The 24,465-nt window shown below is 45.3% G+C and overlaps 2 protein-coding genes across 2 annotated transcripts; both read left to right on the top strand.

The window, feature by feature from the left end:
• Positions 1–8,705: 8,705 nt before the first annotated feature.
• LOC125447291 (ferritin, heavy subunit-like) lies at positions 8,706–11,024 on the top strand. The gene is made up of 4 exons (XM_059640519.1): positions 8,706–8,810; positions 9,691–9,837; positions 10,333–10,458; positions 10,878–11,024. Exons 1-4 carry the CDS (start codon positions 8,709–8,711, stop codon positions 11,022–11,024), a joined length of 522 nt encoding a protein of 173 aa, XP_059496502.1. The 5' UTR covers positions 8,706–8,708.
• An 8,788-nt stretch (positions 11,025–19,812) lies between these two features.
• Positions 19,813–22,779, top strand: LOC132206457 (ferritin, heavy subunit-like). Its single transcript, XM_059640639.1, has 4 exons — positions 19,813–19,914; positions 21,126–21,272; positions 21,445–21,570; positions 22,633–22,779. Exons 1-4 carry the CDS (start codon positions 19,813–19,815, stop codon positions 22,777–22,779), a joined length of 522 nt encoding a protein of 173 aa, XP_059496622.1.
• Positions 22,780–24,465: the final 1,686 nt, after the last annotated feature.

Below are 24,465 nucleotides of genomic sequence, written 5' to 3'. Positions count from 1 at the left end.
ACTTGTTTTGTTTCTTTTGGGGACTGAGGGTTAGCAGATGAATGATTTAAAGGAAGCAGAGTTGGATTCAAAGCATTTTTTTGTCTTCCTTCTTTCTTCTTCAACACCACCCCCCTCTTTCCCCCTGATTTCTCATTACTACTTATTCCCTCCTACCCTTCCATACCTCCCAATAGCTTCATGTTCACAGCAGCCAATCATTGGTTGGGTCACTTATTTTCCTCTTGTTTGTCTGAAGTGAAGCTCTCAGCAGGGGAATAGGGTACAGAAATTGCTGAGGAGGAGAGGTCTTATTTGCAAACTCTTTCAGCTCCAACATTGTTAAGCTCTCCTTCAATAGAAGGCAAGCAACATATACAGCATGTATGTGGAAATGGCAGGTTAGGGGACTTGGGTGGGGAGTGGATCTTTTAAATCTGTGTGAGAAATTGTTTTGAAATTGGAAATTAGTAGCTGCAATAAATTATGAACACTGAGAAGAGGCAACAACTTCTCGATGCATTGTCCTTTTGCATCAGCTTTTCATTCAGTTTCCAAATGGGATAAGTGATGGAGTAGACGCCTGGCATTTCCATGAGTGATGCTGGGGAGTGGAAGATAGGAAGTAATGGAGATGAGTTGAAAATTGCGTAATAGATACATGGATGAATATGAATCTTTTTTGAGATCCATGCCAGATCTCCTCAAAAGGAAAATCACTTTCAACTATCTAGCACAAGTATTTTGAGGAGATAGGCGAGAGGGCTGTTGTTCGTGTGGTCTACGTGGGCTTCCTAAAGACATATAATACAGTGCCACACAATGTTCAAGCCCCTGTAATGAACGGCAGCGCAGTGACAGGGATATGGAGTTGGCTGCATTACTGGAAACATAAGTGATGCCAATGGATGCTCTTTGGATGAGGGGGTGGTTTGTAGTGGAGTTCCATGGGTTATGGGGAGGAGCCAGGCTTTTCTAAACTTAGCTAATGACATACAGCCTGGTATAAGGGATGCAATTTCAGAGTTTGTACATGATAAGAAAATAAGAGTGAGGACCATGGTGTCGAACCTCAAAAGGGCACAGACATATTGGTGGAATCGGCAATCGAGTGGCAGATGAAGTTCAAAGTGGGAAAAGCATGTAGAGACAATACAAAATAAAAGGTGCATTTCTAAAGAGGGTGCAGGAGTGAGTGAACTGTATGGTGTATTTGCATTACATCATTGAAGGTGGAAGGACCATCTCCAACACATCCCTCACCTTCCTGGACTTTCTGTCTCCATCTCAGGCTACCACCTACAAACCGATGTCCATTTCGAGCCCACCGACTCCCACAGCTACCTGCAATACGCCTCAACCGACCCACCTTCCTGCAAAAACTCCATCCCCTATTCCCAATTCCTTTGCCTCTGCCCCATCTCCTCCAAGGAGAGGCATACCACTCCTGCACATCCCAGATGTCCTCGTTCTTACAGGACCGCCACTTCCCCCTTGCAGTGGGCGAGAATGTCCTCAATCGTGTCTCCCGCATTTCCCACAACTCATCCCTCACACACCACCCTCGCAATAACTTCCCCGAGAGGATCCCCCTAGTCCTCACATACCACCCCACTAACCTCTGGATATAACGCATCGTCCTCCGAAACTTCTGCCATCTACAATCTAACTCCACCACCAAAGACATTTTTCTATCCCCACCATTGTCTGCTTTCGGAGAGACCATTCTCTCTGCGACGTCCTTGTCTGCTCCACACTCCCGTCCAAACCCACCACACCCAGCACTTTCTGCTACAACCGCAGGAAGTGCTGCACCTGCCCCCACACCACCTCCCTTACCCCGATCCCAGGCCCCAAGATGACTTTCCACATCAAAGAGATGTTCACCTGCACATCCGCCCATGTGGTATGCTGCATCTGCTGTACACGGTGTAGCTTCTGCTACATTGGGGAAATGCAGCAGAGGCTTGGGACCACTTTGCAGAACACCTACGCTCAGATCGCAGTAAACAACTGCGCCTCCCAGTCGTGCACCATTTCAACTCCCCCCTCCCATTCCTGAGACAACATGTCCATCCTGGTCCTCCTGCAGTGCCATAATGATGCCACCCATAGGTTGCAGGAACAGCAACTCATATTCCGCTTGGGAACTCTGCAGCCCAATGGTATCAATGTGGATTTGACCAGCTTCAAAATCTCCCCTCCTCCCACTGCATCCCAAAACCAGCCCAGCTCGTCCCAGCCTCCATAACCTGTTCTTCCTCTCACCTAGCCCCTCCTCCTACCTCAAGCCACACCTCCATTTCCTACCTACTAACCTCACCTGGCCCCTTTGACCTGTCCATCCTCCCCGGACTGACCTACCCCCTCCCTACCTCCCCACCCATACTTTCCTCTCCACCTACCTTCTCCTCTATTCTTCTTCAGTCCGCCTACCCCTCTCCCTATTTATTTCAGAATTCTCTCCCCATCTCCCTTTTCTGATGAAGGGTCTAGGCCCAAATGCTGCATGACCTGCTGTGTTCATCCAGCTCTACACTTTGTTATCTCAGATTCTCCAGCACCTGCAGTTCCCATTATCTCTGAGGACTGTTTAAGAGAATCGTTTACAAAGCTCGCAGTGCCCTGAGCTTTATTAGTAGGGGCAAGTGTACAAGAGCAAGGTGATTATGCTGAAGCTGCTTAAGTTTGACTCCAACAGGAATACTGTGTCTCATTCTGCACATCACACTGAAGGAAAGAGTGGACGTACTGGAGACAGTGCAGAGGAGGCTTCCTGGAATGGCTCCAGGAATGAGGAATTTCAGGTGTGAGGATATATTGGAGAAGCTGGAACTCTTCTCTCTGGAAAGCAAATGGCTCAAATACGGATCCAGAAAGAACAAACAGTGGCACGATGTTCCCATTTGTGAAAGGGTCAGGTGCAAGACGGCACAGGTTTAAAATTGGCAAAAGAAGCTGAAGTGATCTGCGAAAATAAAAACCTTCCAACACAGCGAGTGGATAGGGTGTGAAATGTATAGTCCGAGAGTGTGTTGGAGGCAGGTTCAATTCACGCATTCAAAAGGGAATAGGACTGATATCTGAAAGGGAATAACATGGAGATTACAGGGACAGTGCAGGAGAATGGCAAGAGGTGAAACGCTCAGCGAGTTGGTGGTGGATACGATGGGCCGAATGGTCACCATCAGCACCGTAATAACCGTGTGGCAGTGGGCAGATATGAAAGCCGAATTAAAAAGGCCAGAACGTGCTCAGTTTCCCCCCAAGCCGGCTGGACAACAAAACAGTGATAATGGGAACTGCAGATGCTGCAGAATCCAAGATAATAAAATGTGAGGCTGGATGAACACAGCAGGCCCAGCAGCATCTCAAGAGCACAAAAGCTGTCGTTTCGGGCCTGGAGCCTTCATCAGAGAGGGGGATGGGGGGAGGGAACTGGAATAAATAGGGAGAGAGGGGGAGGCGGACCGAAGATGGAGAGAAAAGAAGATAGGTGGAGAGGAGAGTATAGGTGGGGATGTGGGGAGGGGATAGGTCAGTCCAGGGTAGATGGACAGGTCAAGGAGGTGGGATGAGGTTGGTAGGTAGGAGATGGAGGTGTGGCTTGGGGTGGGAGGAAGGGATGGGTGAGAGGAAGAACAGGTTAGGGAGACAGAGACAGGTTGGACTGGTTGTGTGGTGCAGTGGGGGGAGGGGAAGAGCTGGGCTGGTTGTGTGCTTCCTTGCCATCCACTGCTAAATTCAGCATGTAGGGCTGATGGCCTTCAGAGCAACAAACTACCAGGATGACTTTCAAATTACAGGAAAGATGAATGTTTCTAACCTGAAAGTGATCTGTTTGTCTACTCCTGGGGGGAGGGGGAATACAATTGTCTCATAACTGCCTCCTGCAGACTGTTAAATCTACAACAGTCCAAATGAATCACCAGAGTGCCCCTCTCCCTCAACTTGGCAGTGATTTGTTAGATCTGAATTGAGGGTCACTTCCAAATGTCTTCAATGGACTCAACTAACTTGTCTTGTCTTCCAGCTGTGACTTCCTGGAGAGGCACTACTTGGATGAGCAAGTGAAGATGATCAAAAAGCTGGGAGATCACATCACCAACCTGAAGAGACTGGGAGCCCCTCAGAAGGGCAAAGGAGAGTATCTGTTTGAGAGGCTCAGCCTGAGCTGAATGGGGATTCAACAACTCCATCTGTTGCACACTGGTGTTCTAGTGCAAGTGCAGAGTGCACAAAAAAGTCAATGAAAACATTGCCCATGTATCTGACGACTTTGAGTGACTGCTTCATTTATTTGGCTGTTTATTATCTGATTATTCAGTCCCTTCGGCTTTTTGCTCTCTGCATTGAATCGATGCTTGCCCTGGCAATTTTTGTTCAGTTTCTGAATCCAGAGCCAGGAGAATTTTTGAAGTGAGTAATTGTTGCGGAAATCACAACTGTTAAGCTTTTGGCTTGTTCGCAATGCTCACTATCTGTCTTGTCCTCACTGTGACAATTCTGTAAGAGTAGTCTCTCGTGAATAGCTTCACCAAAATTGCTCCACTCTATCTAACTGTTAGCCACTTAACTGGTGCCCTGTCCCGAGCAATGCTCCAACTTTCCTAAAAGCTGGGATCAAACAAAATAGAAATTGCTGGGGTTTGCGGGGTGGCGGGGTAGGTGCAGGTGAAACTCTGGATGTGTGTTGATTAAACCAGTTAATGGTTGAGCCTGGTGACTCCACAACTGAAGTCTGTCTCCAGGTGCTGCCAGGCCTCAGTTTTGCCAGTAATATTCTGTTAACTTTACTGGTAGAATCTAAGCATTCAAAATATTCCTTAATAAGACTGTAACAGCAATAGCATCTGGCATGCAAGTTGCTTTTTCTCCATGCTTCTTTGGGCAAGCAATACACCACTGTTCTCGTTTCCCAAGCTAAGGAATTGGATTTTCTAACAAGTCTCCACTGTAGGAGACTGAGTGAGGAATCTGCTCTCTCCTGTAACAGTGTCTCCTATCCTCAATGCCCACCTTGTCGCGTGTGGGACAAACGTGGCATAGTCCCTGTTCTTGCTCCAGCAATCAACTGCTGAGGACAGCTGGTGCAATTAAAGCTACATTTGTAGACAAGGGGATCCGGGAGACTCTGGTTCACCTTCTTTATCTGCAGAGTTCCCTTCATAGCATCTCGGCTTCGGTTGGGGCGGGTCAGAGTAGAAGAGACACTTCACTTAATTTGCAGAAAGACCAACTCTCAGCAGTTCTAAACTTTTCTAACCCTTTCAGGGAAGGAAAGCAGTTGGCCGACAGCTGACTCACCACCCACACAGCAATGTAGCTGGCTATTTACTTTCAATCTTTGAGTAAGGAAAAGGTAGGGGATAGTGCCAGTGGAGCAGCAGAAGAGGGACTGTTCCACATATCCGACAGAAGCAGGCATAGCCCCTCTTACTGTGGACACCACAGTACCTCTACGCTGGTGTCCCTGCCACTCACTCATCCACTCTGTACTCCCCATTAACCCCAGCCCTGTTCCCTGCAACTGCAGGAACAGCTACACCATTCCCTGACCCCCTCGCCCCACCACCACATCCACCCCGTGTCTCCATTCAAAATAAAAACTAACAAACCTTCGGCATCAGACACAGATCACCTGCACCTGTTTCAAGTTGGTCTATTGTATCGGCTGCACCCAATGTAGCCACCATGAGGGAGACAGTTTCTCTGGAGCATCTGCGCTCAATGAGCAACAAACAACAACACTTTCCAATCACAAAATGTTTTAACTTCCACCCCCCCCTCCCACTCCATGGCTGACCTGTCCATCTTGGGCATCCTCCAGTATCACACCAATGTCATCCTCAAACTAGAGGAGTAGCACCTCATATTCTGCCTTGGGAGCTTATAGCCCAAGACACTAAATGTGGACCTTATTAACCTTATTAACTTCAAAGTGTCCTCATCCCATGACCAATCCCCACCTCCTTGGCCTTCTCTCCCACCTCACTGACCACTCCCTATCTGCACTCACCCATCACCATCCCACCTACCATCCCCAGTCCCACCCCTCCTCCTTATTTCTGAGCTTCCCCTCCCCCTCCCAATTTCTCAAGGGTCTCAACCCGAAACATCAGCTTTTCTGCTCCTCTGATGCTGCCTGGCCTGCTGTGTTCCTCCGGCTCCACACTTTGTTGCCTCTACCGGCACCCTGTGCCTTCCACTTTTGAGCCATTTCTGTATCCAAATGGATAATTCTCCCTGGATTCCATGTGATCTCACTTTGCTAAACAGCTTACTATGAGCAACATTGTCAAACGCTTCATTGCAGTCCATGTAGATCACGCCCACCACTCTGCCCTCATCATTGCTCTACATCAAATCTTCAAAATACTCAATGAAGCTCATGAGGCAAAACTCAATCTACAGTCATACCATCTGAATCCTGGAATTCTGTCCAAAATGGCATTATGGATCTCCCTGCACCAAATGGACAACAGCAATTCAAGAAGACAATAATAATTAGGGAAGTACAATAAATGCTGGGCCAGCCAACAACACCTTCATCCCATGAGGTAATAAAAGAAAAAGCAAGATGTGATTACTTTCCCCAAGGAGAGAAACTGGGGCCTTAAATTTTCCTTGGATTATAAGTGTTCGAGATGAAGAAATGGACAGCCACAATTCAAATATTTGCTGATGGCATTACATCAAGTGGCACTTTATCATGACAGTGGAATGTTTCAAACTTCCATGGAGTGGGGAAGACTGGCTGATACAGTTCAATAAGGGGAAGTGCGAAGTTATCCACTCCTGACCAAGAAAGGTGAGCCAGAGTGTTTTAGAAATGGGGACATCTTCTGCTGGGTTGTCAAAACTAATGATCAAAATGAAACTGAGACAAGTGGACAGAAATGTATTGAAACTAGAGACGAGATATAAAAACACTGAACAAAGAAATTAATTCAATGTCAGTCCTGATCTCTAAGGGATTTGAACACCTCTGGGTGGAGTTTTTTATGAAATTGTCAAGTTCTGGTTCAACCATCCCTGGAGATCTCATTTTCGGCAGGTTGGGCCTGAAGATGGTGCAGCCGAGAATTTCCAGAATCAACTCAGAGATAAAGAGCTGGTTAAATGATGATGGCAGCTTGCCCGAGTCCCTCAGTATGGAAGGTTAAGAGATGGCAGTACTTGAAAGTTTTAAGACCATTAATGGACTTGACAGGGTAGATTCAGAGGAATTGTTTCTTCTCAATGGGTCTTCTAGGACTTAAGGTATGGAACGGATATAGAATCTTCAAATTAGTGCTAAACGGCCCAGGATAATGTCAGAAACAGCCTCTTCACAGAAAGGATAGTGGGTAGTGGACACACACACATGTCCGGTGTCAGTTGAAGACTTCAAAATTAGCATCTCTTGATTTTTATTGGGTAAGATTTGATGTTGGCAATCACTTTATAATTTCAACACAAAAAAATGCAAGAAATGCATTTTGGTCGAAGAAACATGGAGACATGAAGAGATAATACAGGTACAATGGAACAACGTCAAGGTGAGTACAGGAGCAGGGAGCCCTCAGGATTTAAAACTACAATTCCCTGAAGGTGGCCAGGCAAGATGAAACAGTCATGAAGAAGGCTTATAGGAATCTTGTGTTTTTAAGGAGAGCCATGGAGTATAAAACCAAGGTAGTAACGCTACACCACTACACACCATTGGTCAGACCGCATTAGAGTATTGTGTTCAATTCTGGGCACTGTTTCAAAGGGAGGGCATTAAAGCCCTGGACATGGTGCAAAGGAGATTTGCTGGAATGATACCAGGAAAGATTTTAAAAATTGGCCTTATCTCCTTGGAGCAGAGACGATTAAAAGATGACCTGATTGAAATGTTCAAAATTATGAACCATTTTGATACAGCCCTTCCAGCCTGCTCTGACATTCCATATGATGATGGGTAATCCCTTAACTCCGTACCATCTTCACACTCTCTCTCCATACCCTTTGATCCCCATAGCCCGATCAGCTACATCTAACTCTTCAAAACCTTCAGTCTTTTGGCCTCAACTGTTTCCTGTCCCAGACAATACAACAGACTCCCCACTGTATGGCTGAAGACATTTCTCCTCATCTCAATCCCAAACAGTCTACTCTATATCCTTAGACAGTGACCCTTGGTTCTGGGCGCATTGGTCATCAGAAACATCTTTCCTGTCTTTGTCCTGTTTGTTTCTGTTACAAATTTCTAGGAACTACCACCAATCTCCGACCTTTCTCTCCAATATCCCAGCAGAACATGATCAGAAACTGATTCTCCTTCATTGAGCACCTCTTGCAGTTGGTCACAACAAGCTTAGTTTAAAAAGAAAAGCTTTCCAAATCCAAATCTAGTTTTATTTTTCAAACTAACCATGGCCCGATAGAGAGTTCCAGCAGATTGGAGATTCTAAATGACCGACTGCTGATCCAATCACAGAATAACCATCCAGACTTGACAACAATCTGCACCTCTGATCAGCTCTGCCGAATACACCCACACCCTCTCTCTAATTGGTGGGAGGGCAGAGGCGGGGCTAAATTCATGGGAGATTCCTAATTGGCTTTCAGGGAATGTCAGTCATCATTGGTGATGTCATTCCCTCGTTGAACATAGGATGTCCCAGGAGTATAAATACTGGAGCTTGTGGTACAAAGACTTGATATGAGAGCTGTCTCGGTGATAGTGAGCAGGAATAGTGACAATGGCCTCCCAAGTGTGTCAGAACTACCACAAGGACTGTGAGGATGCTGTTAACAAGCAGATCAACCTGGAGCTCTATTCCTCCTATGTTTACCTCTCCGTGGTGAGGCTTGATTGCTTCAAGACTTAAGGCTGTGATTATATTTGTGATGAGGCTTTTGGTGTTTTCTGGTTCAATGAACTACCTGCAGAATGTATCTGGAGTCTCCTGCTTCCCTGACTGAATCCAGCTAACACACTTAATACTGAACACTTAAATGTAGGTGTTTCTTAAATTGAAACTCACCCTTGAGGGTCCCCTGCCCTTATTGTTCTTCTGGACAGTGTATGGCTGGTGCTACAGAGGGGTAAGCTGGCTTTGCTGCTAACTTTAACCCTATTTTATTGGCTGAAGAACTTATAAAAATCACTCTGCTTGTTGAAACTTTCTCCAATCAACTTCTACCTTTTAAGTTGCCAAATTAACCTGGCTCCTGCTCTTTTGAGGAGCAAAAGACTACTAGCTACTGAATCTGAGGATGAAGTGTTGCTATTTGATTTTGATTGAAAATCTGCATGCCAAGTGTGATTTTCTACTTGGGCATCCATGCCGAATAGACTCGAAACTAGATTTGTTGATGAGGGAGCTGACAGACTTCTGGCTCTGTTAGTCGACAAGCCAACATCCTGCCTCAGTTGATCATGTCCGGACCAGCTTCCAGTGCTGAGCAATAGGGATGCCTCATGGTTGTGACTAACTGACTTCATAGGGCACTGTCAGGCCAGTGGTTGCAGTTGGCTTTTACTTCCCTCATGGAAAACTAAACCTAATGCCTGCTATTTGGGCCATAATCCACGGGGATGATTTCTCTGCTTTTGTCCTGCCAACATTCCTCCATTCCCTGACCTAACTCTGATGATTCATGATGGTGACTGGGTTACTTTCTGATGGACGGTCACTTCGGTGACTGAGCAACTTTCCCACTTTGTTTCTTTTTACACAGTTCTCTCACTTTGACCAGGATGATGTTGCCCTGCGTCACTTTGCTGATTTCTTCAAGGAGCAGTCCCATGAGGAATGGGAACATGCTGAGAAACTTCTGGCATTCCAGAATAAACGTGGAGGCCGTGTCCTCCTGCAGGACATCAAGGTTGGATTCTGTCTTGTAGAGTAAATGCAAATTGTGTAGTTTCCTGCTTGTACAATGGCCTTGCTGTTCTAGACTCCCCTGTACATCTCTTGTTGAGATGAGTGAAGCGTCTTGATAGAAAGTCTCAGCTTGTTATGAGTTGGTTTTGCTAATTCTCGCCTTTCTTAAAAAGCAACAAATCTGAATGCTCAGAATGAAAGGGTTTTAGCACTGACCTGGCCCAAATGTCAGTTTAGACTATGACACATTACTGTAGACTTGCCTGAATACAGGTAATGTTGTCCAACTGTTTCAGCCAGTTTTTAAATCCTGATCTGTCAGCAGTTCATGATGGATCAAATGTCTGATAATGGTCTCCATGACCTTATCTGAATTTTGAATTGATTTTCATGCTTTGTTTGGATTTAGCACAGATTACCAGATGTCTCCATTTCCTTGCTCTCCTATGAGTCTTGGACCTTCTAACCACACAAATGACTAGCTTTCTCCCTCCAGAAGCCAGAGCAGGATGAGTGGGGCAGTGGTCTGGAGGCAATGCAGACAGCTCTGCAGATGGAGAAGGATGTGAACCAGAGTCTGCTGGATCTGCACAAACTCGCCTCTGGCAACACAGACCCTCATGTGTGTTCCTGATGGGATGAATGTTTCGAGGGAGCTGAAGGTGACATGGGAATCTGCTCTTGCTCTTCTATTAGCATAGGCTTGCTGTTCTCCAGTACTCGAGCAGCAGCCATCGTGACCATAGATGTCAGGCACTGATAGGTGCCCTGCTGACTTGGTGTGAGGTTCATGTATTTACAAACTTCCACCCAATTCAGTGAAATGACAGTTTGACCCCTGTGGGCAAACCGGGCTTTCTATAACCACTTCTAAAATAGCATAGTTGCCAATAAAGCTATTCCAGTCTATTCATTGTTTCTGGAGAGCAAGCTGCTCGCAAATAAATGCACTTGTACACACCTATAATCACTTCAAAAATGCAATGGTGTGATTCTTGATGTTTGTCTGCTCTAACTTTACATTCTGGCTGTTTGTTCCAGCTGTGTGACTTCCTGGAGAGGCACTACTTGGATGAGCAAGTGAAGATGATCAAGAAGCTGGGAGATCACATCACCAACCTGAAGAGACTGGGAGCCCCTGCCAATGGCATGGGAGAGTACCTGTTTGACAGGCTCACACTCAGCTGAGTGGGATTTTAGAATCCCATCAGTGCTGTAAATGGATTAGTCTTTTAGAAACTTTATCTACCCTTGTTGAATTGGAAAATAAAATCTCCATAATGAAGAAACACTTTTAGTGAAATTGAATAACTGATTTTTGTTCAGATCCATCATATCTAGGTTGTATGGCAGGTGCTTCTGTCACCTTTTGACACAGTTGAACCCTCTGATAATCAATTCATTTTTGGATGTTAATCACCTCTCAGGTGGGGCTCAAATCTGACCACCCTGGTCTAGCGATGCTGTCACTACACAACACTTCTCTTAAACATGCTTTTGCAGTTCCTTACTTTACTGAGGTTTGGCAGCCAGTGCTCAACTTTCTTCCAAATGTGAGCTGAGAGCTTGCAGAATCCTTAAAGACCTAAAGAGACAGCCGGTGTATCAGGGCAGTTTACTATCTGACAGTTTTGCATATCTACCATTCTTCTGTTTGACTAATCTTTCATGAGGAGTGAAATCTGCTACCATTACCTGATCTGGCCTACGTGTGACTTGAGCATCTCAGCAAAGTAGTTGGTGCACATGTGAAATACATTCTGCTGGCACGTGGTTAGAAAACTCTCTTTTTTTTTTCCCCCAAGTTTAATAGTGGGTGGGCTGATGCTTCCTTTTACTTTCTGCCCTCGGCACTGGCAATTAACAGCTAACACAGCTGAGTTTATGACAAACAACTGTGCCCTCTGCCAAACTTCAGGAAAGCACTCATTATCCAAACAACAGCCTGCTTGCCGGCTGGCTTGCGAGACACACCAGTGATAGAGTCTCTGTTGTACAGAGGTAGGTGGCCATTGCACTGGGAGTCCGCCACGTGGACGCTGGCTCCCATTTTTTTTTGTCACAAGCATGCAATTAAATGAGTAAGGAATCCTGGTGCTTACCCTGGATGTCGCAAACTAACTGAACAGTGATTTTCCATATACTGCAGTGCTCAGAGTCAGTCCTGAGGAGGGCAGGGGTGCAGAAGTGAGACATTGTTTTCCCAGTGGGACTGGTTGATTTGCAGATTTGCTGCAGGCTATCTCGTGCAGGGTAATATCCTCAACTGCTGTGATCAGTGTCAGTGTCCCTGACCTCTTCTGGATCAGATGAGAGATGCTTCAAACCTTCAGATGTCATTTAATTCGACATCATGTACAGGGAGAAATATTCATTTACAAACTCGTCAAACCCTAAGGTGAACTGGGGAGCTCTGACCTGGAGGACTGATGCTATCAGTTTGAGAACAGTCAAAGCAACTAAAATCAATTCCAACAATGACGAGTATCCATGACATAATTAGGAAAAATGCATGCGCGTACAATAGGAAGTTACTGTTGGACATGGGTTGGGAATTGGGAAGGGGGAAGGTGGCTGACAGAATGGCTGCCAACTTTGATTGACAAAATTTGACTCTCACTCCCAGGGATCTCCACATGGGCTTCAGTTTCACATTGACAGATTGACGTAGATGAAGGACTCGAGAGATATATGTCCAAATTTCCTGACAAAACAAAGTTAAGCGACAAAGTGGATGGTGTGGATGGGACCAGAAAGTTTGCAACAAGCCATTGTTGAAATGAATGAGCAAACAGCAGCAGGCAGGCCTCAATGTGAGGAAGAGTGAGGCCATGCACTTCGGAACAAGAAAGAGAAATTAGCTAAACGGTGAAATTCGGGGAACAGAATTGGTGATGACCATAAGGTTATGGGATCCATCTGCAGAAATTGCAAGAGCTGGTGGACAGGCACAGAACTGTCTGGATTACAAAGAGATCGACATTCGGGCCATAGACATCAGGTCTGTGCTGACCTATCTACACTCAGTGCCTCCTCCGGCACTGTAATTTTTTTGAGTATTCACTTGCGGGACAAGGGCAGTCATGGGTTGGGCCAGCATTTGTTGTACATTGCTAGATTCCCCTTGAGAAGGTGGGGTTCAGCTGCCTTCATGAACCGCTGCAGTCCATGTCGACCCCGATGGCCGTACAGAGGGAATTCCAGGATTTCCACCCAGAGACACTGAAGGCACGCCAACATATTTCCAAGTCGGGATGGTGAGTGGCTCGGAGGGGAGCTTGAAGTTGGTGGTGGTCTCACGTGTCTGCTGCCCTTGTCTGTCTAGATGGAAATGGTCATCTGCTTGGAAGGTGCCAGCTGAGGATCTTTGGTGAATTTGTGATGGGATTCTATGATTCCGCTTTATGGAAGAAGGTAGTTTATATGGAACTGAGAAGCAGACCAGCCAAGATCTAATTAAATACTGAAATAGGTTTGAGGGGCTGAATGGTCTCCTCCTGTTCCCATGGCCCAAACTGTTGAAACCTGCTGGTTTCCCACTGCTCCGATTGGCTCTGCTTTGTACATAGCTCCCCCCAGCACCTCTCCCTAATTAATGCCTGTATTCATGGGAGCCTGCTGATTGGAAATCCCTAATAGCCAAGCACTATTGGTGATAACTTCCTGTTGGAATGCAGATTCCCATTTACATATATACTAGAGCTCATGGGAGGTGGGGTTAGGCTGTTGTTTGGGTTTGCTTTTTGTAATTAGGTGTGAAGATGGCTTCCCAAGTGTGTCAGAGCTACCACAAGGACTGTGAGGATGCTGTTAACAAGCAGATCAACCTGGAGCTCTATTCCTCCTATGTTTACCTCTCCATGGTGAGTGCTGTATCTTTTGGGTACTTTTTCCAAGTTATTACTAATTCACTGTATGCTGTGCAAATAGTTCTGGTGTTAGTGACCTGTTAGTTAAGATTTAATTCTAACCTCTGCCTCCTGTGCCAAATTAAATTTTGAGATACAAGTCTGTTGTCTCATTTGTGACTGTCATGTTCTTTTAAAATGGCCAAATCTGTGGGTTGGACAACAAGAATTATTCTACTCCATAGAAGCAATCTAATTCCTTACTTTAATGGTAAAACTGAATGTTGAGGCTGTATTGGGGTGAGAAACTAGCTGATCAATCTTGTTTTCACTGCCCCCAAAACTGACTAGATCTTCCTTACCTGAACTGACACTGACTCTTCATGTGGATTAGTAATGTTAGGCTGTTCACATGGCTCTTCTGCACCCCTTCCCTGACTAGTGAGGGAAGCAAGTCTTTGTGGCATTAAGTAAAGTCAGTGGAATGCTAAGCAAAAAGTTACTGCTGTCTCTGGACTGTTAACATCTACTGTTTCTTAACATGATCCCCCAAACAAGGATGGGGTTTGCATGTGGTCAGACATGACTAGATTTCAAACTAGCTGAGGCCAATATATTTGACTAGAATTCCAAGTCTCTAACTTGAAGCCAGGTAGAGAATGAGTAACCAAGCCCTTGGCTCTTAGAATGTCTGGGTCTGCTTTAATTGAATTCTGTCCAATCCTTCCCTCCACAGTTCTCTTACTTTGACCGGGATGATGTTGCCCTGCATCACTTTGCTCAGTTCTTCAAGGAGCAGTCCCATGAGGAACGGGAACATGCTGCGAGACTGATTTGCATTCCAGAATAAACGTGGAGGCCAAGTCCTCCTGCAGGACATCAAGGTTGGACTTTTAACCCCCTTTTAACTTAAAAGGGGAAAGCTTGAGGGTTTACTTTGACAGAAGCCTGTGCGTTTTAGATATCCTGCATCTTTGATTCTGCACTTATTCAAGTGCATGGGCTGAAATGTTTTTGATAGCTTTTTCATCCAATGGAGCTTGTGGAGTGATCAGAAACAATTGATTGAGATGAGCACTCCTCTGTATGACATGTACTTGACTTAAATTCATGGTTTTAGGACACCTGCTGGGTTTTTAACCAAGGTTTTCATCCACATGGTTAGGGTGGTGTTTAAGAACTTAATTGAATTCTAAAATGCTCAAATAGCAAAGGAATTTGACCCTTCATTGGGCTGTAGTGACGAGTGATTTTTCACTATCATCCTGGTGGTCTTAAACGATTTTCCATTGGAAACATCTGGGCTGGAGTCACTTAGGGGAATGCAACATGTTGTGTGGCATTCCCTTATTTGCAGCTGGGACTGACTAGGAAGTACAATAGTCTAGTAATTCACACACTGACACCAGCAATTCCCCATCTGGATGGGGGAGTGACTGACTTCAAACACCACATCAGCCTCTTAAGCTCCCAGCACTAACATCACATGTGCCTTGTGTGCTTTGATTCCGAATGTGGCAGGTTATTCCCCCTCTCTGCCACCATCAACTTTTGAATAGAACAATCTCTACGACACCTCGAACAAGTGTTTTTAGCCATAAAAGGCACAGCCTTCAGTTCTAGTACAAACGCCCATAAGCAGCTTCTGACTAACAAAACCCTTCTTCCAGAAGCCAGAGCAGGATGAGTGGGGCAATGGTCTGGAGGCAATGCAGAGAGCTCTGCAGATGGAGAAGGATGTGACCCAGAGTCTGCTGGATCTGCACAAACTCGCCTCTGGCCACATGGACCCTCATGTGAGCACTTCACTTTTTTTTGGTCTAAAGGTGATAAGGCATTGATCCTTTAGGTTAAATGTACCTATTCACATTGCACTGAGCTTTGAAGTACAAAGATGCTTTCTGCTCAGTGAGCTATACATTTCTTTTCTTTCTCCAGCTGTGTGACTTCCTGGAGAGGCACTACTTGGATGAGCAAGTGAAGATGATCAAGAAGCTGGGAGATCACATCACCAACCTGAAGAGACTAGGAGCCCCTGACAATGGCATGGGAGAGTACCTGTTTGACAGGCTCACACTCAGCTGAGTGGGATTTTACAATCACTTGGTCCTTGCATTCTCTTTTGCTTGTACTGGAATATGAAATAAAAATCATTGAACCAAAGCTGTCTAGCTTTCTGTAATTCTGCAGCCCAAAGCCTATCCAATATCTTCCAAGGATTTTGTCCATTCCCAACAACTTGGATATGGTTTGCTGACTTTGGTCCAATTCCTTGGACCAGCTGGATAATGTCAACAGGGATGACTGTCCAAAGATACTTGGAGTCAGTGAGTGGACAAGCATTTGGCTATATATGGGGCAATTGCCCCTTGTTTGCAGCAGTACGAGCAACCAAGTTTATCTTCAGCAAAATGTTGCAGCAGTACTGATAAAATATTGAAATCATCTCTCAAAGCCAGAGGTCAAAAGCACTCTTGTGGTGTCTATTTACTTTTTGAGGAAAGCTTGACTCATCCCTTAGATGTTCAGAGGCTTCCCACATTTGAAGCATCTATTTCGGGTTTTTTTGCTCAGTACCTGACTTCCCTTACACTACATCTGGCAGGCAGCAAGTCATTTCTCTTTTAGAAAGGCTAAGACCCCCACCCTCCCTAAATTAAGGCTTTAGTGAGCCGATATAAAAAGATATCAGCTTCTACTCTGACCTTCTAATAGCAGACTTGGAGAGGATGGGGTTTGGTTTTTTTTTTCAGCTCCTGGTTAAATCTGGAGCTCGTGGGATAGATGTTTATAGAACATAGAAAATTATGGCACAGTACAGGCCCTTTGGCCCTCTGTTGTGCCGACATGTCATACCAATCTGAAGCCCATCTAACCTACACTATTCCATGTACGTCCATATGCTTGTCAAACAACGACTTAAATGTACTTAAAGTTGGCGAATCTACTTCCGTTGCAGGCAAAGCGTTCCATACCCTTACTACTCTCTGAGTAAAGAAACTACCTCTGACATCTGTCCTATATCTTTCACCCCTCAATTTAAAGCTATGCCCCCTCATGCTCGCTGTCACCATCCTAGGAAAAAGGCTCTCGCTATCCACCCTATCTAACCCTCTGATTATCTTATGTCTCAGTTAAGTCACCTCTCAACCTGCTTCTCTCTAACGAAAACAGCCTCAAGCCCCTCAGCCTTTCCTCGTAAGACCTTCCTTCCATACCAGGCAACATCCTAGTAAATCTCCTCTGCACCCTTTCCAAAGCTTCCACATCTTTCTTATAATGCAGTGACCAGAACTGTATGCAATACTCAAAGTGCGGCCGCACCAGAGTTTTGTACAGCTGCAGCATAACCTCTTGGTTCCGGAACTCGATCCCTCTATTAATAAAAGCTAAAACACTGTATGCCTTCTTAACAACGCTGTCAACCTGGGTGGCAACTTTCAAGGATCTGTGTACATGGACACCGAGATCTCTCTGCTCATCTACACTACCAAGAATGTTACCATTAGCCCAGTACTTTGCATTCCGGTTGCTTCTACCAAAGTGCATCACCTCACGCTTGTCCGCATTAAACTCCATTTGCCACCTCTCAGCCCAGCTCTGCAGCTTACCTATCTATGTCTCTATAACCTACAACATCCTTTGTCACTATCCACAACTCCAACGACCTTAGTGTCGTCTGCAAATTTACTAACCCATCCATCTACGCCCTCATCCAGGCCGTTTATAAAAATGACAAACAGCAGTGGACCCAACACCGACCCTTGTGGTACACCACTAGTAACTGGTCTCCAGGATGAACATTTCCCATCAACCACCACCCTGTCTTCTTTCAGCAAGCCAATTTCTGATCCAAACTGCTATATCTCCCACAATTCCTTTCCTCCGCATTTTGTAAATAGCCTAATGTGGGGAACCTTATCGAAAGCATTGCTGAAAACCATATACACCACATCAACCGGTTTACTCTCATCTATGTGTTTGGTCATCTTCTCAAAGAACGCAATAAGGATTGTGAGGCACGACCTACCCTTCACAAAACCGTGCTGACTATCCCTGATCAAATTATTCTTTTCTAGATGATTATAAATCCTATCTCTTGGAACATTTTCCAACACTTTACCAACAACTGATGTCTTGGTTTGTCTCAAAGTCTGCCCTTGATCTAGTGGTAGTTAATTCATTCACATTGGTTGTCTTCATGTTTCCCGAGGAGGTGAGCCAGCTCATCCTGATGGAAGCGCAACAGCATTATCATACTGTAGAAGACGGCCCATCAGACTGTCTCATTTGCACTCGGTCTCTGAGCACTTTACCCTTTCTGTGAATCTTCTGCCTTTCCCTATAAACTGGCAAGTTGTTCCTGTTTAATTACCCAGTGCCTCTTGAACACTGCCAATAATAAACCTGCCTCTGCCACGCAGAACCAGATGGCACTAATAAAGCAAATAGACAATATTGACCAGTAGAATTTAATCTGAGGAAGAGTACTTCAGACCAAGACACACACATCAGTGTGTTCTGAAATAGTGTAGTGCGAGGAGCTAAATAGGCGCAGAGTGTGTTTGGGGATCTGCGTGCAGAAATTATTAACAACTTGTAGAGAGTAAATGAGATGTTTTTAAAATGCTAATTGCATTTTAATGTTCATTGCAAGGCAGTGGAGCTGGAATATAAATCAGTGAATCCCTACAGTGTGGAACTAGGCCATTCAGCCCACACTGATCCTCTGACGAGCATTGCACCCAGGCCCACCCCATCCTTCTAACCCCACATTTCCCCATGGCTAACCCACCTAGCCTGCTTGCTAAAGGCAACATAGCACGGCCAGTCCACCTGTTGTGCACGTCTTTAGACTGTGGGAAGAACCCAGAGCTTCTGAAGGGGACCCACACAGCCCCAGGGAGAATGCACAAACGGCCACTCGAAGATGGGATTGAACCCAGGTCTGCGGCGCTCCGGGGCAGTAGTACTAATCACCGAGCCACCAGAAAGGTTGTGCTACACTGGTGGAAAGTGTAGGGTGAACCCCACCTGGAGAACAGTATTCCGTTCTGATATATCGGCCTTGGAGCAAGTGTTTTTGAAATGATTTCATGGAGGAGAATGTCACTGGCAAGACCAAGCCCCGTCGCTCCTCTCTCACTGCCCTTGAATTAAAAGGTTTCTGACCATCTCAGACGCAAGTTAGGAGTCAGTGATATTGCTGTGGGTCTGTAGTCATATACAGGCCGTGGAGTCCATTTCCTTCCCTGAAAGATATCAGTGAACCAGATTGATTTCCAAGGCAATCAATGATAGTTTTCTTCAGTTCATTCATGGGACGAGGGCATTGCTGACTAAGGTCAGCACTTATTGCCCTCGTGGTGTTAATCCGAGCCTCTCTGTGACTAGCACAGCAACAACACCATCGTCGCGCTACAGTGTGCATTCACCAGAACGATCCCAGGACTAACAGGCTTAAATTGTGAGGACAATTTGCAAAGAGTGTACTTGCATTCACTTGGGTAATGAAGATTTAGGGCTGACTACAATTGAAGTTTGGAAAATAACAATCGGGTTTGAGGAGCCAGAGGGAGAGAAATTATTTTAGCGTGACCAAGGAGTACAATGCCATCATTATGCTGTGGCCATCCAGGGCAGGTGCCAGGAATCATTTCCTCAGGAAAAGGATTCAGAACTCTGCAATCTTTTTCCCAGAAATATTGGGAACAAATAAACTGCTCAGATGTGAGACAGTTGGATGTTTGTTCGTTCATGGTGTGACAGGAACACAGGACCAATGTAGGAAGAGCGTAAGGAAGCAACAGACCAGGCTTGACACAATTGGGTGGCAGGACAGGGCAGAACATCCACCTCCTGTTCGTCAGCGACAATCACTGAATGTTCCAAATATGCCTCAGTTCCAAAGCTCTGATTGGCTCTGGGGATCTCATTCCACCCCATGCCCTTCATTGGCTCCTGCACTCATGGAGATGCCTGATTGGCTATCAGGGATTGTCAATCATCATTGGTGATGTCATTCCCTGGTTGAGTGCAGGATGTTCCAGGAGGTTAAATCCAAGAGCTTGTGGCTGAGAGGCTTAGTTCTGGAGTTGCCCAGGTGAAAGTGAGCAGGAATAGTGAAGATGGCCTCCCAAGTGTGTCAGAACTACCACAAGGACTGTGAGGATGCTGTTAACAAGCAGATCAACCTGGAGCTCTATTCCTCCTATGTTTATCTCTCCATGGTGAGCCTAGTGATTTTGAAGGTCATTTTTTTTTTTCCTGCCTCTCATTCCACTCTGCCCCACTGAGGTTGTCTGGGCTGGGCAATATGTCAGTCATGTTGATGCCCCATGTGTTTCAGTTAACTTTTTAAAACTATATGTTAAGTCAACAAATTAGCTTTTGAATGTTTTGCCTCTTTCTTTCAAACTCATCCACTTGAGTGATTTAAGCATTCTTGGTTGCCTTGTTAACTGATTTGCTTTATATTCTGTAACATTGGTTTTATTCTGAAGTGGTTTATGTTGGAACTAAATCCAAGATTCCTTATGTTTTCCTGTGGATGACTTTCATAATGCATAAACCTGAACAAACTTTCTTAGAATTGATTTTAAAGCTAATTGGGTGTTTCATTAGTGAAACCAACTGAGCCCTTTTCTACCTGTATCTAAATGAGCATATTCCTGTTGTGTTGGCCTTCATGCTAGGTTCATCCATGATAGTCAGAGATAATGGGAACTGCAGATGCTGGAGAATCCAAGGTGATGAAGTGTGAAGCTGGACGAACACAGCAGGCCAAGCAGCATCTTAGGTGCTCCACAGCTGACATCTTGGGCCCTGATGAAGGGTCTAGGCCTGAAACATCAGCTTTTGTGCTCCTGAGATTCTGCTTGGCCTGCTGTGTTCATCAAGCTTTGCACTTCATCATCCATGATGATTATGTTACTGAAGTCAATGGATTTTTGTCTCAACTGGCATTCAGTGACGAAGGGCTTTTGGTGACAGGGTCTCTGACCTCACTTGGGTTGAGGATAAAATTCCTGTTTCTAGCATGGGGGTTGGGGTTGTGTTCCTTCTCATGAGATCTGGGAAGTAATGGCTACTGAGGTGTTTAGTGCAAGTTGCAACACTAGCTCCCATGCCAATTCCCTCCCTTCTGAGGGGTTGTGCCACCTTTCCCCTACACTCAAATGGCAGTCACAGTTGGAGAAGACAATGCAGGATCAAAATCCAAGCTTCTCACCAAAGGTCATCAAAAAAATGACCTTCACCTTGATAAATTATGATCTCTAGTTCTGAACTCTACTGCCTCAACCTGTTCTTCCCTTGTCTAGGCCATTTGTACACAATCTTATTGAAGCTGAAAAGAAGCCATACAGGCTCTGTGGCATTTCTCACCGCATGACATCTGGAGCTTGCCTGATTCTGTTGCATTCTCCTCTTCTCCCCACAGTTCTCTTACTTTGACCGGGATGACGTTGCCCTGCATCACTTTGCTGAGTTCTTCAAGGAGCAGTCCCATGAGGAACGGGAACACGCTGAGAGACTGATGGCATTCCAGAATAAACGTGGCGGTCGAGTCCTCCTGCAGGACATCAAGGTTGGTGAAGCCGCCTACGTTACAGCTACCTGAACTAGACATGGATTTGATGCTTGAATTCAGCTGGTGTAATGCTATATGGCATACTAGTTCCTAGTTGCTGTGTCATCTCACTGTATTGCACTTCATTATTCACATGGGTGAAGCATCTCCTTTTTTTGCTTCCCTCCAGAAGCCAGAGCAGGATGAGTGGGGCAATGGTCTGGAGGCAATGCAGAAAGCTCTGCAGATGGAGAAGGATGTGAACCAGAGTCTGCTGGATCTGCACAAACTAGCCTCTGGCCACACGGACCCTCATGTGAGTTCTTTTCTACCTGTTTCACCCATGTGATGGACATTTTGTTAAAATGACTGAGTGTCCTTCTATCTCCCCTACTTGGCTGTTCAGCCTTTACATCAATCTCTTTTACCTGAGAATGCTGCTTCACCTACCCTTCACTTTAATAGGCCACTCAGCCCATCAAGTTTCTTTAGCCATTCCGATCATGGTTGATCTGAATCCTCCTCATTCAAGGGGATAAGGCTGGAAAGTGAAGGATTTCTGAATTTAACGTTCTCAGCCTTTATGCTTGAATTACCTGACCCCCAACAACCCTCTGCAGCCAGGAATTCCATGGGTTCCCTCGAGCCTTCAGCTCTCACTCCATAGAAACCTGTCTTTTAGAGAGGTCTCCTTTCCATTCTGTGCTGAGTGCAGGCTTCACTGTTTCCCTTAAAACAAACCATCTGTCCCGAGGGTCACATGACAGCTAAGTTGACGTCCTGAACGTTCCCTTTATCTGGACGGCGGCTAAATGATAGGTGACGGTCTTCTCTTTCATGTCCTACCCTAACACCATGGGGTCTCATCATGTCCGAGTGTACAGTCTCTCCAGACACTAGACCCTGTGTTAAAGTGAGTTTTCTTGCTGATAAGGAAAAATCTGGCTTGCTGAACTGTCAAGGGAATGTTTGCTTTGCTTTTAGCTTGGTTCTTTTTATGCTGACCCTGAACAAAACCAATTGGAAGCCCCATATGTAGAGCTGTTCAGACAGAAATGGAGAATGTGTGCTCCTCCTGCATTTTTGAAAATCACTGGGCTTGGGGCTGTGGCTTTAGGACATGAATGAATGAAAAATTGGCTTCAATCAATTCTTCCTCACCCCACCCCCTCCAAGAGCAAGTGGTTATTCCATGGATCTGAAGCTTAATTTGTGCAATTTAAAAATAGTGACTTGCCACTTAGTAAATTTCACTTCTCTTCAGCTAGAAGTGTTTGTATCACGACTTGCCTGAATCAATTGGGGGAGGGGAAGGCACTTTCAATTCAAATTGTCGGTTCCCCTCCACACTAACCAGCTCTGCACCTGACTGTTCCAGCTGTGTGACTTCCTGGAGAGGCACTACCTGGATGAGCAAGTGAAGATGATCAAGAAGCTGGGAGATCACATCACCAACCTGAAGAGACTGGGAGCCCCTGACAATGGCATGGGAGAGTACCTGCTTGACAAGCTCACACTCAGCTGAATGGGGTTATGGAAGAAATTTATCCATTCCTGACCTAATTCTGATGACCACTTTGCCTTTTTCTGTCTGCCATTCCAAATGGAAATACAAGTCTTTGTGGAACTGGATTTTGGATCTTTGTTTTTTAAGCTAACTAAATTACCAACAGCTAACCAGGAAACTTGACTGAAAAAATCCACAATAGAAATTTCACTCACTTCAATATCTTCCTCCAAAGGTAGCATAAATTTTATGCACATGTGGAACATACATTTTTTTCATGGCAAATTTGTAAATGAGGTGTTTCCCCTTTCCTTTTTAGTGTTACATTAGCCTTCCAGGTGTGTACCACTTAGTGACATGACTTTCCTCTCTGGATGACTTTAGACACTAGGTGCTTCCTCTGTCCTCACCTGCCCTTCTTCCAACAGCAGCAAGGGTTAAGTGAACTCTTTCTAAGTTTGCAGACGGCAAGGGCTGCCCCAACCTCCCAGCTGCAGCTTGTGGATTTGTTCTGCTTTTTTGGGGACTGAGGTTTAGCAGATGAATAATAAAAGGAGGCAGAGTTGGATTCCAAGCTTTTCTGCCTTTCTTCTTCAACTCTGTACCCCACCACCTCTCCCCCCGCAACTACTACTTACTTCCTCCTACCCTTCCATGCCTCCCAATAGCTTTATATACACAGCAGCCGATCATTGTTTGGGTCACTTCTTTACCTCTTGTTTGTCTGAAGTGAAGCTCTCAGTAGGGGAACAGGGTACAGAAATTGCTGAGGAGAGGTCCTATTTGCAAACTCTTACAGCTCCAACATTGTGAAGCTCTGCTTGAATAGAAGCCCAGCAACACATACAGCATGTATGTGGAAATGGCCGGTTAGGGGACTTGTATGGGGAGTGGATCTCTTAAATCTGTGTGAGAAATTGTTTTGAAATTGGAAATTAGTAGCTGCAATAAATTATGAACACTGAGAAGAGGCAACAACTTCTAGATGCATTGTCCTTTTGCATCAGCTTTTCATTCAGTTTCCAAATGGGATAAGTGATGGAGTAGATGCCTGTCATTTCCATGAGTGATGTTGGGGAGTGGAAGACAGGAAGTAATGGAGATGAGTAGAAAATTGCATAATAGTTATATGGATGAATATGAATCTTTTTGAGATCCATGCCAGATCTCCTCAAAAGGAAAACCACTTTTAGCTATCTAGCACAAGTATTTTGACGAGTTAGGCGAGAGGGCTGTTGTTCGTGTGGTCTACGTGAGCTTCCTAAAGACATGTAATGCAGTGCCACACGTTAGATTTGTGAACAATGTTCAAGCCCCTGTAATCAATGGCAGCGCAGTGACAGGGATACGGAGTTGGCTGCGTTACTGGAAACATAAGTGATGCTAATGGATGCTCTTTGGACGAGGGGGATGGTTTGTCGTGGAGTTCCACGGGTTATGGGGAGGAGCCAGGCTTTACAAAAGTAAAGTAATGACTTATGTCCTGGTATAAAGGATGCAATTTCAGAGTTTGTACATAAGAAACTTCAAGTGAGGACCATGGTGCAGAACCTCAAAAGGGCACCGATATCAGTGAAATCGGCAAGCAAGTGGCAGATGAAGTTCAAAACAGAAAAAATGGTGGGAAAAGCATGTAGAGACAATACAAAATAAAAGGTGCATTTCTAAAGAGGGTGCAGGAGTGAGTGAACTGCATGGTGTATT

The sequence above is a fragment of the Stegostoma tigrinum genome, chromosome 38, assembly GCF_030684315.1.
Source record: "Stegostoma tigrinum isolate sSteTig4 chromosome 38, sSteTig4.hap1, whole genome shotgun sequence".
Taxonomy (NCBI): Eukaryota; Metazoa; Chordata; class Chondrichthyes; order Orectolobiformes; family Stegostomatidae; genus Stegostoma; species Stegostoma tigrinum.
This window is presented reverse-complemented; position numbering and strand designations above follow the sequence as displayed.